This window comes from Seriola aureovittata, chromosome 9, assembly GCF_021018895.1.
Source record: "Seriola aureovittata isolate HTS-2021-v1 ecotype China chromosome 9, ASM2101889v1, whole genome shotgun sequence".
In the NCBI taxonomy this organism is placed as follows: Eukaryota; Metazoa; Chordata; class Actinopteri; order Carangiformes; family Carangidae; genus Seriola; species Seriola aureovittata.
Window position 1 is genome coordinate 13946052 of NC_079372.1, and position 14338 is coordinate 13960389.

At 43.7% G+C, this 14338-nt stretch overlaps 1 protein-coding gene across 4 annotated transcripts in view; it reads right to left on the reverse strand.

Annotated features, from left to right (window-relative positions):
• Nucleotides 1-1111: 1111 nt before the first annotated feature.
• Nucleotides 1112-14338, reverse strand: part of LOC130175461 (membrane-associated guanylate kinase, WW and PDZ domain-containing protein 2) — a 37411-nt gene continuing 24184 nt past the window's right edge. For 2 of the 4 annotated variants that reach the window (XM_056385966.1, XM_056385965.1), the window contains exons 9-17: nt 13692-14220; nt 12620-13169; nt 12447-12510; nt 11939-12352; nt 6874-7074; nt 6702-6778; nt 6449-6595; nt 5238-5376; nt 1112-4267 (exon numbers count right to left, since the gene is read on the reverse strand). In XM_056385966.1, the coding sequence (XP_056241941.1) occupies nt 3174-4267; nt 5238-5376; nt 6449-6595; nt 6702-6778; nt 6874-7074; nt 11939-12352; nt 12447-12510; nt 12620-13169; nt 13692-14220 (3215 nt within the window). In that variant the 3' untranslated portion in view covers nt 1112-3173. Of the gene's footprint in view, nt 4268-4787; nt 4892-5237; nt 5377-6448; nt 6596-6701; nt 6779-6873; nt 7075-11938; nt 12353-12446; nt 12511-12619; nt 13170-13691; nt 14221-14338 lie in introns of all 4 variants that reach the window. The other 2 variants (XM_056385967.1, XM_056385968.1) reach the window with 2 other exon arrangements.

A 14338-nucleotide genomic window follows, 5' to 3' on the forward strand; every position in this document is an offset into this window, starting at 1 on the left:
GGTTAAATGACACATCTTCCCTTCTTCTTGCTAACACCAGACTAGCTACTTCTCCATTTTGAGTAACAGTGAAATAAAACTGTATAAAATGGGGCTCAAATCACACAGCTCCACACAGCGTATTTATTGTAAGTGTGACAACACAGTGCAGGCGCGGTCGCAGAAGCAGTTTTCAACAAATGTTATAGATAACTATATCTAGTTACAACTTTAAATCCATTTCCATTCAGATCACTGGGGAAGATTGCGTTGTAGAATATGTCACGTGTAAAGATGACATTTTATTTTGAAGGTACAGCCAGACTCTCTTTTTGTATCTTTGTTTGTAGCTTTACACACTTCAGGAATCCTGTTGAGCGGCTATGAATCCGGGGTGCACATCTAGAAAACAGCAATTCATTACCTGTCAGACAGTGTAGACAGATGAACATTTCTCTGTAGCAGAAATTCATGCATTGAAGTTGTCTAAATGGCTAAGAATCCACTCCTCCTGCACTCGAGCTAGGAGCAGCGCTGTTGTTAATGCGGTGATATATTTTTTTTTGTAGCTTACGTCTGAGCTGACTTGAACAGAAGGATGCGGCTTAGGACAACATGAGAGAAAGACAGGCCTCAGAGCGATGTTATTTTTAGTGCCAGTACTTAAGTGCTCATATCTGAGCTGAGACCCTATAAATTCCTGTTTCTGTGTAACAGCCTCTCACACAGGTGAAGCTGCTCACAATATAAGAAACTAATATTAGACTGAGTAGCAAGTGAGAAAATATGGAAAATGTAAAATCCATGTTCTTGCAAAAAGCAGGTTAAATAATTGATCTGTAGAAAATGATCAGACTTTTACCCTCTTGGTGGATCTCATTCATCTGCAACCAGTTTTACAGTTACTGCTGTCTTCTGGTGTACTCTTTATGCCTCTCACCCTTTTTGTGAATACATATCTAATGGGATCCCTAAAATAATCTCTCTCTCTCTCTCATCATCATCATCACGTAAAATCCCATTTCTGCTTAATACACTATAGCCTACAATTTTGCTGCCATCTGCTGTCCATAACTGAGGTTTTTCTGCTGTTCAAAAAAGCAATAACAGAAAGATATGCATGACCACTGAGGAAATTGGTTCAGCAGTTTATTTGTAGTTTTATTAGAACGTGTTTACAGTTCAGCCACATAATCCCCCCGTAGGAAATGAAAGTCTAAAAAAAGAACATTAGCAAACGTTATAAAATAAGTCGTACATATAGGCTACCAAGCTACTCTGTATGGTCACTGGTTGGGGAATGCAGTGCATTGGTTTGGTCACCGTACCACCACTTCTGGACAGCACAGTGATGCAAACAAATGGACAGGGCACAGCAAGCAGTTCATTTTATTCCTGTGGTTTGTGAATGGTGGGCACACATGAAGGAATGGCTTACAGCATCAACCTTTACATAATTATGGGCTGGTAACAAAAAAGCTTTAACAGTCTGCGTCTCCAAATGCTGCCGTAAAGGATCAACGTAACGTTGCTTTAATATCGAAATAATATGAATCCTACTCTGCATTTTGAACATGACGTGAAATCACTCTGTAACTTTTCCTCCTCATGGCTTATCTAGAGCAAAGTATCTGAAAACCTGAGTATTTCAAAAAAGATTATTTCATAGAAAAATAACATCTCACAGTATCCATTCAGCTTGGCTCCTGTTTTTTTCCCCCATAACAGAATGTTTAAAAAATGGAGCAAAACAAAATTATGTGCTATTCTTCATCTCAGACGCAACACTGAGCTCAGATTCTGCAGAGGCTTATGATTTTTATTTTTGTGAATTTACAGTAAGGGCCTTTCTTTTTTTTTTCTTTTTTTTTGGCATGACTGAAATTACTAAACGGCCTGCCCACCTCTCCTGTTAGAGACCTCGGAGCAAGGGTTTTCACAGTAAGAAAATCAGTGGTTAGGATAAAGTGGTTTATGTTACCAAGGCAACTGTACGTGGCACGATGGGCACAGCACTCTCTAGAATCTAGACAGTGGTTTTTGTTCTGACTGCACATACACCATATTAACAGTACTTGAAATATGCACGCTGAATGCATATTTTTGGCATCTTTTGCTGACTTCTGAAGTAGGGTACGACACAGAGCATCCTAATCCACACTCAAGCAGCATATTACAAAACATTCATTTATGAATAGGGCAGGTACAATATAGTTCTTAATCTGTTTACACGTTGAGCCTTCACAAAAGCTATATAGCAATTTTCATGTCATTTCTCATCACACAATAATAAATAATCTGAATGTGTAGCTGTTGTACGTAATATATAGATATACTGCATATATTTATATATAGAGACTTATCATGATGTATTACAATACAGCAATACATATCAGGGCTTGGCTCCAGTTAGTATAGTATTTACAATAGGTTCTGTCATTTATTTCTCTACAAATATTTACAGACTATATATTTCACACCTGCTGTCAAAAAGGGGTTTGCATTATCACAATCATATATTAAGTTATATAGAACAACATTACAAGTTGAGGCAAGTGTCCACATAAGACAAAGAGGATATTGTACAAACACGTTACACTGTTTCCTCTCAGACCAGATCGACGTGGTGCAGTGGATATGAATGGCTGACAGTCTTGGACTGTTGCATTATTATTGCTCAGTATCTTCATGAGGTATAAGTGAAAGTCTCTGTACATTGGGGGGGGGTAGTTAAGAGAGGACACTGTGCTGAAGTAGCCAGAGAGAAGCAGAAAGGTGAGTGAGAGATAGGAGGAGGGTCAAACGAAGGTGTCTGAAATACCTTGCGGTCCTGGAAATATCTATCACAAATGCTGCAAACGTGAATAAAGAAGTGCAACATAATGAGGGCAACAGTGCCCCAGAAAAAAAACGACAATGTCGTTGTTGTTTCACCAGCGAAAAACACATAACTTTACCACGTTGGTGTCATTTACAAGTTAAAATGTGATCTCGACATTTAACGTCAGCCAGAGGTCAGCTGTAAAAAGGCACATACTACTGTACTTCATACTACTGTAGATATCAAAGTGACTGAGAGAAAATGTTGGTCGTGTGGGTAGCTGCAGAAAACAAGTGGAGGTCTAACAGTGTGAGATGGACAGAATCTGATACAGTGTCATTCAGCTGCTGCATTCTCTACTTCCTGTCAAAAGTTAAGAGACAGCGCTTCCCCCTCCCCCCTGTCCTGTTTGCCTGTTCCCCTCTACATCCTGTGCCACCCTCTGTTGGCTGGGTGTGAGCCAAGGGCCTGGCAGCACCGCGGCCCTGCGCCCGCCTGCCATAGAAAGGCCTGAGATGCTGGCAGCAGACACGCTGCCATCAGACTGGCTGTTTCCAGAATCTGACTCATCGTCTCCCAGCTGCTGCACGGACAGTGTGGAGGTGAGGAAGGAGAAGGGCTTTCTCTGTGACACTGGATCCATCACAGCAACGCTTGGTAAAGGCCTCTTGATGCGCCCGTTCTGTGCATCCTCGTCTTTCTCATTCTCATTCAGCGCCGTCTCTTTATTTTCACCCCTGTCATCATCCCATGACCTCTCCTGCTCCTGCTCGCTCTCCGGCTCCTTCTCTTTCCTCAGTTCCCTGTAATCTGCTGCCATGTCCCAGTTTTCATCATTCGAAGCCTCCCAGTTTTCTTTGGGACTGGGAAGCTTTTGGTTTGGACTTGGAATGGGTAGGATAATATTCTCATCACTTGCTCCGCTCTCTAAATTAACTCTCTCCTCCACCTCCACCTCCTCATCCTTCTCTTCCACCTTCTCCTCAACAGCAGCTACCTCCTGCTGTCCCTCAGGCTCTTCCTTGCCCTCTGCCTTCCCCACCCTCTCCTCGCTCCTGCTTTTCCTCGGTCTGCTTCTACTCCTCCTCTTCCTCTCCCTCTCCCTTTTTCTTCCCCTCACTGTTCCTTTTTCTGTGTCACTATCATCATAATTCCTGAGGGCATCTCTGGGTAAACTCTGAGCCCCTCTTTTCCTCCTTCTCCTCCTGCTGCTGTCCCTGGCTTCCCGAGACCTCTCCCCCAGCTCAGAGACAGGGCTTTGCAAACCTGAGCGTCCCTCTCCCTCTGAGGCCCGTCTTCTTCTTCTCCTCCTTTCAGTCCCTTTTCCTTTCTCGCGTCCATCTGAAGACTTGCTCCTCCTCTGCTTAGAGCTGCTACGCCCCCTCCGCCCAGTGGAGTCTACTGCAGCCAAACCCTGCTCCTTGGGGTGACGCAGGAGGGAGGGGGAGGTGATTCTGTGCTCACGGCCTGGATGCACATTATGTAGGGGGGGGTGGGGGGTGGAGGAAGGAAGAGAAAACAAGACTGAATAGGCAGGTAATTGAGAGGAAGAGCAAAATCTCAGGCAGAGGACATTATGTAATCTGTTATTAAAGAGCTCTGACATCCAGAAAGTTTTTTTTTTTTTGTAAGAGGTACATTAGGTTATCTTGTGTAACAACAGATGCTTTTGTATTTCAGTGTAACCTTCGGATAACCCTTCATTAGAAATACAACACATATCTGATTATCAGCATGCTCTATAATAGTGCAATTATGCAGTTTTCTATGTGTGTTTAGAAGGTGGTGAATTCTGTTCAGAGGTAGGTATGAGGGGAACTAAATTGGACAAGAAGCATAAAGTTACAGCTACATCACTACATAAACCGATAATCGAGATTATCTTAGAATGAGGAGGTCCAACACACAGGCTTGTTTCACTACACGTGAAGACAGCAGTGGTGAGTGAGCAGAGGAATGTAGAGAGACAGAAAATGGGAGAACTAACAGGAACCATTACCAACCGCGTATTCTCTGTCCGTCCAATGACATAGAAGCAAGGCTCGCCTAGCTTGGAGTTGGTCATACATAGAGACAAACTGGAGAGCTCCACTGAGAGAGAGAGAACAAAAAGGAAAAGAAAAGAAAGGAGTGGGGCAGAAAGGAGGAGGAGAAAGGGAGGAAAACCGAGACAGACCCAAATGGAGAGAGAAAATGTAGTGTGGGTGTGTTAAAAAGCAAAAAATATTGAATTAACCAGAAATGTGGATGAGTTAAAGGAGGGAAAACACCAAAAAGAAAAAAAGAGATTAAAAAGGTAGAAAGTATTTTCGTTAGAATCAAAGCCACGGAAAAAGAAGAAAGAAGATTTTATACCCAAGACAAATGCATCACATGCCAAACACAGATTCCCTGATTTTTAAAAAATGTTTTCTACCGCTCTCCCGCTGTGTCTTACCATAGTCAGGCACGTAGCCGTTTCCTCTCTTGAGCACCAGGTGGATGCGGTGGCCTCCCCTGCGGATCTGCTCGACGGCCTGGCTGTGCGTCATCCCTGCTGTACTGTCGCCATTGATCTCCACAAGCTGATCGCTCACCTGCAGCCACAACACGCACAAACACAGCATCCACATTACTTTAAATGTTGTGATCTATTCCAGTAACTCATTAAAACAGCACAACACTCAGTAACAGTAACTAAGACGGGCCTTTTTCACAGCAGACATCTTGACACGTCACTGTAGGAGAAGCTCAGGTGTTACTAATAACACTAACGATGCCTGTGAGCCAGAAGTCACAAAACAGCCATGATTCATTTTTATTATGTACACCTGTGCTACTGTGACAGGTCAAGATTATAGTGTGGTGACTACTTTCTTTACTTGAGGTGGGGAAATTAGAAACAAGACTTTAAAGTTTACAGGCACATTAGTAGCTCTGTGATGTTGTTCTAAATGCTAACGCTACCATGACAACATCCTCACAAGGACAATGCTACCATGGTGATATTTAGCGGATATTAGCAAGTTACTGTTTGACAATTGGCGCGAAACAAAGTACAGCTGATGCGAATGACAAGATTTAACGTTGGCATTGCTTTCCAACAGTGGAGACAACTCTTGGAGCGTAAAGAAATTAAGTTTGATGCTGAACTCACGTTTCTTCTAAACTGGCAAGTAAACAGCTGTTAATGCTAATGTTGGCTATGTAGCAACAGCAACACTAGGTCCTTCAAAACTTAACTGATTTTTTTTTAACTTGAACTTGTTTTCATAGGCATTGAGTTCCTTGCTCTGATGTTACCAAAGCCTCATCTGGATTTTGTTCTATATCTATCTGGAATAACAGGACATTGTTTGGCAAGAAACCCCAACAGAGGTGTATGTCTTTTGTATTTTGAAGTCTATGGTACATCATTACAAGTATCCTGTTATTAATCATCCCTGACAACATCAGGCGTGTGTTGGAAGTAGTGCTGTGAATTAGTTAGTTAATTAGTAAAAAAAAAGGTTTTAGGAATTGTACACACACAGAACAGCAATGACATTTACACAGACAAGATGATACACTCAAATGGAGATTATACATAAATGGGTAACAGGAATGGAGTATACTGAGTAGTATATGTATATAAACAAATTTCCAAATACACAAAGCAAACAAACACACCTGCATTTTCTGGCTCCGTGAGGCTGGTCCCCCCTCCATCAGTCCCAGGACGTAGAGGCCCATGTTGTACTCACTGCCCCCTCGGAGGCTGAAGCCGAAGCCTGAGGGTCCACGATCCAGGTCCACACTGTAATACCTGGAGTCACGCTGGGAGACAAGGGCGGAGAGAGTCAGAGGGGAGACTGATAATCATCACTGTAAGATATATCACATACTGGCAGTGGATAAAATATGATTATGACTATGCACGCACCTTTGGACGTGACCTCTGACCTTTTCTGCTTTTGTGACCGGGGTCATATTCATTTGCTTCTGAAAGGCTAGAAGTGTCTGGAGGAGATGAAGTTTGAGATTAGGTTATAAATTGAGAGCCAGCCTATATATTTGTGTGTATGTGTTCACTGGATGTTTATGTCTATGCTTACAGGTGCTTGGACGGGGGACAATGGTGAGCCGTAGAGTATTTCCAACTCTGCGAAGTATCTGAGCAAGTTCTCGATGAGGCAGAGTCACCACTGAGTGTCCTTCTACCGCCTCCAGTCGATCTCCAGGCCGGATCTGCCCACTCTTGGCTGCTGGGCTGCCTCGACGGACCGTCACAAACCGGTGAGGGAGAAGAGAGGCAGCTGAGGAGAGGACAAAAGAAATCAAACTGTTACTTACTCCTACTTTAAATGACATGTTGCTTGAATTAGTTGTTGAGTTGTTCATACTGGACTCAACTACAGCTGCAGCAGGAACATGAAACTCCAGCTCAAGCTCCAAAACTTTGCTTTTAACTGAAGGCAGTTAGTAATAAGTGGGGTGAAATGTAGATACATTTAAAAGCAGGAAGCTTTATCTCACTTGTACATATGCCAGATTTCCTAGAACAAGCTGTAATTAAGCTTTGGATTGTTTTTGGCAGGGTTTACTTTATAGATTACTTTCCACAGAAGCTTTTATATACACCTCCCCCAACTATCTCCTTGAACTACTCTCCTTTTCTCCTTCATCTTCTGATCTATCAATCTATCTCTCCATCTGCTGACACACTGTCAGATGAACTGTTGTTTGCTGTTCAATAATTTGTCTTGCTCCTCTAGAGCAAACTGTCATGAAGCGCTGGATTTCCAGCAATATTTTCCTGTCCTGAATCTGTCAAACTCCACATAACAACAGACTTTAGATGTTTACACTTCGGTTTATACAGCGTCAGTGATTCTTACTCTTGCTCTTCTAAGATCCCCAAACTTGCAGACTGTCTGCACTGGTATGCTACTGGAATACAAAACACACACTCACACAGCAATACTTGCTGGCACCACAAAATATCTTTTTCTCTGTGTGGGAAGAGGCTGGCCGTTCTCTCCCTGCCCTTGCACCGCTAACACCAAGAAAACACACCACATATAGTAACTCCAACAGGAGTGTGAAGCAGATAATGTGCAAGAGTGTTCTGGTCTTTTGTGCAATTCAACTGACTTTTGAATTGAAGAGAAGATACAAAACACAATGTGAGGATGGAGAATTTGCCTCATCATTAACTCACTTTGTCTTATCTTCTGTACAAAGAGATCACTCACAATTAAGCTGAGCGGTCAGTATCTAAGGTTGATGAGAAAGATATTAAACAGCCTAAAAATAAATTTGCTTCCATTAATCTTCTGCACCAACTAAAAAAGCTTCTTACAGTTTTTAGCTGGACAGTCTGTCTCTGTCTGCTTAGACTTCAAATTCTATCTTCTGCTCCTCTCTCTATGTGTCTTAGTAAACTCCCTATTACTCTCCCCATGACCCCTCTTTCAGGGTATGCTGTGCTTTGGTGACAGCTGGCCCCTCTAGAGTCTTGCCAGTGGCCTTATGTAGCCCATCAGGCAGTATAAACATTTTGAGATTCTCATTCAGCCTAGGTACATGACTGTCCCTTCAGTCTACATCCCTCCAGGATAAAAATAGCATGTTTAAATTACCTCATAGAGTGAATTGAAATGATTGTTAACAGATTAAAATAGCAATTAGGGGGTTAGGACTATGTCATATGACATGGAGTGTATGTCACATTGGGATGATGATCCCATTAAAAGGTACAGCCTATAATTCAAAGCCCAGAGACGCATCTCCAATCTGTCTGGGCGTAATCTGGGTGACCCAGGCAGAAACGGCAATCAGGTCAAATCAAAGCCAAGGCAGCTTTGCAAATAGTCTTCTTATCATGCATAATACATCACTCGAACATCAACAGTCGCCAAACACATGAATACACATGCAACAGCCATGCTCACACGCACACAGCACCGTTTTAGCACACACACACACAGACACATGGTGACTCACACGCAGAGGGATTGGGACAGATGTACTCAGCCACACATGCACAAACACACATGCTTAAACTACACACAGATGCATCCAAATGGACTGCTTTATATTGTTGTGTCTTTTCCTCTGGCTCTCCATGTTCTCCTGTCCAGAGTAATCCCACTGCGGTATGCCCAGCAGCCAGCGAGCCAGCCTCTGACGCGCTGCACTGATCACTGCTCCGGAGTGGTAGCAGCCCCCCCCCCCCCTTCCCTCCCTGCCATCGTAAAATCCCCCTCTGCAGCTCAGATGCATCGGCCCGTGCAGACATCCCCATAGCAGCCTGCAGAAGCCTACTACGTGTCGGAGAGAGTGGGGGGGGGGGCACTGTTGATCTTTGGCAGGATCATTCACACAGCAGTGTATGTGCAGGTTAGTAATGCTGGAGTCAGCGTTGCTAAAACTATCTGATAAATCCATTCATGTGGCTCACTAATGGCTCTAATACACAGACCATTACCACATCATGTCATATGCTGCTTTAAGCCTGGCTGGGTTTAAAAAAAACAAAAAAACATGTTATATTCTCTCTCATCTCTCATTGTCTCTGCAAACACCAGTGAGAATAACAGGAAATATAATCATACTACAAACCTCTCACAGCATCAGCTTCTGAGATCTAGAAATGTGTGAGCTCGTGGAGCTAACTTTCATACAGCCAAAGTCAACACACCTGACCAAGCAAACTTCAGAGTGCAACACAGATTATAAAACCTCTCACTCATGCAAAAAGCTAAACGTGAAACACTGCACCAAACCGGTACCCTCCCCATTTTTGGTAAATATAAAAATAAGAATTGGAGCAAATAATTACGTTTGGACTCCTTCACAGTTTTCAAAGCAGACTGTAGTCTCTCCAGCATGGCTCTTTCATTAGCAGAATGAAAAACAAACAAAAAAAAGATAAAAAAGTCCTATATTCCGTTTCAGGACGATTCAAAGGTGTTGAGATTCACATATGACGGTCAACAGGAACTAAAACGCAGGTTTGCTGTCCCCTCTGTTGATCCTATGCGAGGGAAATGCTCAGCGTAGCATTTCTATTAGGCATTCAGAGAGCGATGGGGAGAGTGGGAAGTGGGAGGGAGGGAGAGGGAGAGATAGAGAGAGAGAGAGAGAGAGAGGGAGAGTTTTAATCTTTTGAAAAACCAGACTGGACGCTTTTACTGCAGAGTAAAAGGAGTGTGTGAGAGAGAGAGAGAGAGAGAGAGAGAATGAGGGAGAGGGTGGGCGGGAGCTCGTGAGGGAGAGAGGGAGACAAGAGCGGTGGAAGGAAAGACTGATGAGTGGAGGAGAAAGAGAAAGATGGGAGGAGGAAATGATAGAGGAAAAGGGGGGATATGAAGAGACAAAGGGGACGTGTTTCTGAGAAATGAAGAGGGAGCATAAGGACACGATGAGGTGTCGAGAGGTTTGAGGAGGGAAGGTTGGAGGGAAGGAGGTTCTCTGTGCTGCGGACACAGGTGCACCAATAACCTTAATCTCACCATGAAAACACAAATGTGTGTTCGCTCAGGCCATAAAGCAAATTGAACTGCATCAAAATGAAACAGCGCAGCATATACAAGACATGGGAAGGAGAGAGGGGGTAATACATCATAGGGATGTTGCGGCCATCCTCCTATTCACTACACTAAAAGGACAGGACGTGTTCACTTCCCACACAGAACATACAACATACAACAGCATAAACAAGCATCAATGACCAGTCAGGTCAGAATGAATGGAGAAGCACGAAGCACAGAGTGAGACAAACTTTAAACAAAAGAGACATCACAGCTCATAAATTGAATTATAAAAGAGCACAGACACTTTCAAAACCTGTAAATAACCTGTAAACTTCTCAAAGAAATACTCATTTGTTTTCGTGCCAAGAGTTAGATAAGAAGATCGATACCACTCTCATGTCTGTATGATTATTATGGTTTGTTTGTTTAATCAATACAAAAATTCAAGTGTAAAAATGACACATAGATTAATGAGGTAGTGAGCTTTAAAGGTGCTAGTAGGGGGATCTGTTATTGTTGGACAGAGCTAGGCTAGCTGTGTCCCACTGTCTCCAGTCTTTATGCTAGGCTAAGCTAATCATCTGATATATCCAGTGTCATATTTACAGTACTGAATAGTATCAATCCTCTCATCTAACTCTAAAGTGAAAAAGCAAATTTCCCAAAATGTGCAACTATTTATTCAATAAGTCAGGCCATCAGACATTTTGCATGAGATTCTGAATATTGATCCCAAAGACAATCACCCTCTTCCTCTGGAACAAAATGTTAAACTGTGGGCACAGTAACAAAAGTACAAATGTTTGTATAAGTGAAACATGAGGCATTGCAAGATCCTCCAGAGACTCAGAGCTCTTCCAGACTATTCACTAGCTGCCAATGAAGAGAGAATAGACTGCTTATAAATCTCTTAATGGCTTATTACCAAAATACATCTCTTCACTATTTTTTACCCATATGAACACTCTCTGCCTCTCAGGTCATCAGGTAGAGGGGCTACTAACTGTTCCCAGAGTGCAGTGTTTTTTAATGGTTTTACAGGTGGTTGACTGAAGTAATGAGATGCAAATGAGATCAGACGAGATCCAGATATTCAACTTTGAAGATGGTTTCTTAATCTTAGTGGTAAGAAAAAGGAAACTAAGTTGTAGCCACCAATCAAACGCCCAAATACCTCATGGGTAGTGTATTTGTGTTTAGATTTTCAGAAAACAGAAAATGTACACTCAAACATTGTGCCCTAAGTTCAGTCCATGATAAGCAAGTCATGGAAAAGTAGTAGATGCCAAGATTGATTTCCTTCAACAATGGAAATAAAACCAACCTGGAAAAAAAACTAGAAGAAGAGGGTTAATTCATCATGACTCATCTGGTGGCGTGTGGCCATGGTGTCCACTTTTTAATCTGTAATTAGCTAATGGTGCATCAGTCCACAAGGGCATCCAAATGAAACGTGTTTCCCTGGGCAGGTAACCAAATGGTTCTATTGGGCCAGAAAAGTCCAGCTAATGCCCCTCAAGCTTTACTTAAGATTCTTTGATGGAAAACATTCAGTCTTATAAAACCAAAGTGTGTTATATTCAAAACATTTTAACTTAATACACATGGCGAAATATACAATTCATCACTTGTTGGCTCTCACCTTTGCCATTCTCCACATCCTGAGAAGCAATGACGAACCCAAAGCCCTCTCCCGGCTTTCTCCTGAGCTCCACATCAAACCCTCGCAGTGGCCGAGTTCGTTCACCACCCTGCCTCACCGCACCTGAATCAGGCACTATGACACCACCCGCCTCATCCTCCAGGCCCGTGTTGATCCAGTCTTTGGGCTCCATCGTCAGTGTCACCGGAATCGACTCCAGGAAACTGGTGCTCTGAATCAGCGAGGAATGTGTTGGGGCTGGGGAGGGAGGAGTGCTGATGGAAGTGCGGGGCATAGGCAGCGCTTCTGGGAGCACACTGGAGTCATCTGAGCCAACAGGTGGAGGAGGGGGGCGGAGAAGAGGCGGGGGAAGTCTCCGAATAGAGCCGGGGGAGATGGCTGAATGACAGACGCCTAATGATGAGAGAAAAAATAACCATGAGATGAAAAAAACGTAGCTGTCAGTTACTAAAAATCAGTGACTCTACAACGAAAGTGAATCATTTACCTCCTCTGTAAACCAATAAGATGACTTCTCCCTGTTTGGTGTGTTCTTGGAGGACTGTTTGTACCTGTGAACAAACATACAAGTATGTTGTGATTAATTCCTTCATTGAACTGATTACAACTCATGCGCCCTGTGACAAAGGATAACTTCCATCCAATTTGGTCCCCAGTTACCTGTGCAAAGCTAAGACTCTGGACATCAGCTCCATTGATTTTGACAATAGCATCCCCTGGCTGCAGAGAGTTGCATTGCTTGCGGTCCCAGACTCTCTTCACTATAGTCATCCTGCCTCCCGGACCGCCAGCCGAAACGCTGAAGCCGAGGCCTCTGTCTCCTTCAATCTGGGCCAAGGCCACCGGCACCAGCTCCCCTCCGCTGCCAAGTCCACTGCCCACACTCATCGCCCCAGGAGAGGAAACACTGCTGGGACTTGCAGTGGGGCTGGTGTTGCTATGGAAACCGTTGAAGGTGCGGTGATGGGGGTTGTCAGGGGTGGGAGGGGGTCTGAGGTGCGAGGTCTGCGGTGTAAAGAGGCGGGAGTGAGCGCTGCGGGGGCCTCCGGGAGAGGATGACGGCCTCCTGGGCGACTGAGGCAGGGGCAGCCGTGACCCCGAGAGGGTGCAGGTGGACAGGTCGCTCTCCGATGACTTGGATGTGCCGTAATGTAAAGGATGAGGGGGTGCTGAGAGGGAGTTATTGTTGTGATTACGAATCATTGATGCCCTGATGAGGAAGAGGAAGGCAAGTTAAAATCAATAGTAAATAAGTCTTTGCTTTGACACATATTCTTATCCTGAAATGAGTTGCAACTAATGATTATCTTCATTTTCGATTAATCAATTATCCAAATAGTTGCTGAGCAATTGTTGCAGCTCTAAAGGGATGAACGTGTAGGATACATTAGATTCTTCTGGTACAGTATAACTCTACAGTTATAAATAAGAACAAAAGGGAACTAGTAAAAATGCAACCACCAGAATCCTTTGATCATTATTGGGTTAAATCTCATGTCTCACTGAGTCACATTTAAGACAGACAGATCTGTCTTAATTTGAAAAAGTGAATTTTAAATTACAGGTGAACTCTCAAATGATACTTAAATCCAATACTAATCAGAATTGCTTCCAATTCACTGCAATCAACCACTAATTATTTTAATTGAACACTTAAAAAAGAAGCATTACAAATTCAAATGAATGCTGTTCAATCTCTGCAGGCACTGATCCATGTCTGTGTTGGTGTTACCTGTGCGAACCGATCGCAGAGACAACTTCACTGTCACTCTGGCTGGCCAGGGTTTGGTCGAGTGACTGCAGCCTGGCTAAACTTCTCAGGGAACGTGGTGGGCGCACGGGGGGCGAAGAGGCGGCATTGCTCATGCTGGAGCGTCTGTATGAGGGCAGCTGTCTGATGGCGAAAGACATTGCATTTCCATTTGCATCTAAAGTCACCCCTGGTTCCATGTAGCTTCCGTCACTGTGGACCCCGTTAAAGTTAAAGTGCTGCTGGATACGGGGAGTGGGTGTTGGGAGGCGAGGCAGCTGGTGAATAGGCTGAGGCTGGGTGGTGGTGGGTGGTAGGATGGGGTCCCCGCTGTCCAGTAGCCTTGGCGGGGGCTGCTTGGGACAGCCGTCAGGGTTGTAGAGCATGGGATAGCCTCTTCTAACCTCGACATCCACGCTGTGGCCCACAGGCACAGACTTGAGCATCTCTACCACCTCTTTGTGAGACACTCCCAACACACAGACGTCATTGATGTACACCAGGAGGTCCGCTAATAAACCACAATAAACCATAAAGGAAAGCACATGGATAGACATCATTAAAACACATTTATTACAACCCTTTGCATTTTTATTTATCTGTAGCAAACGTACACTCCTTTGTACCTT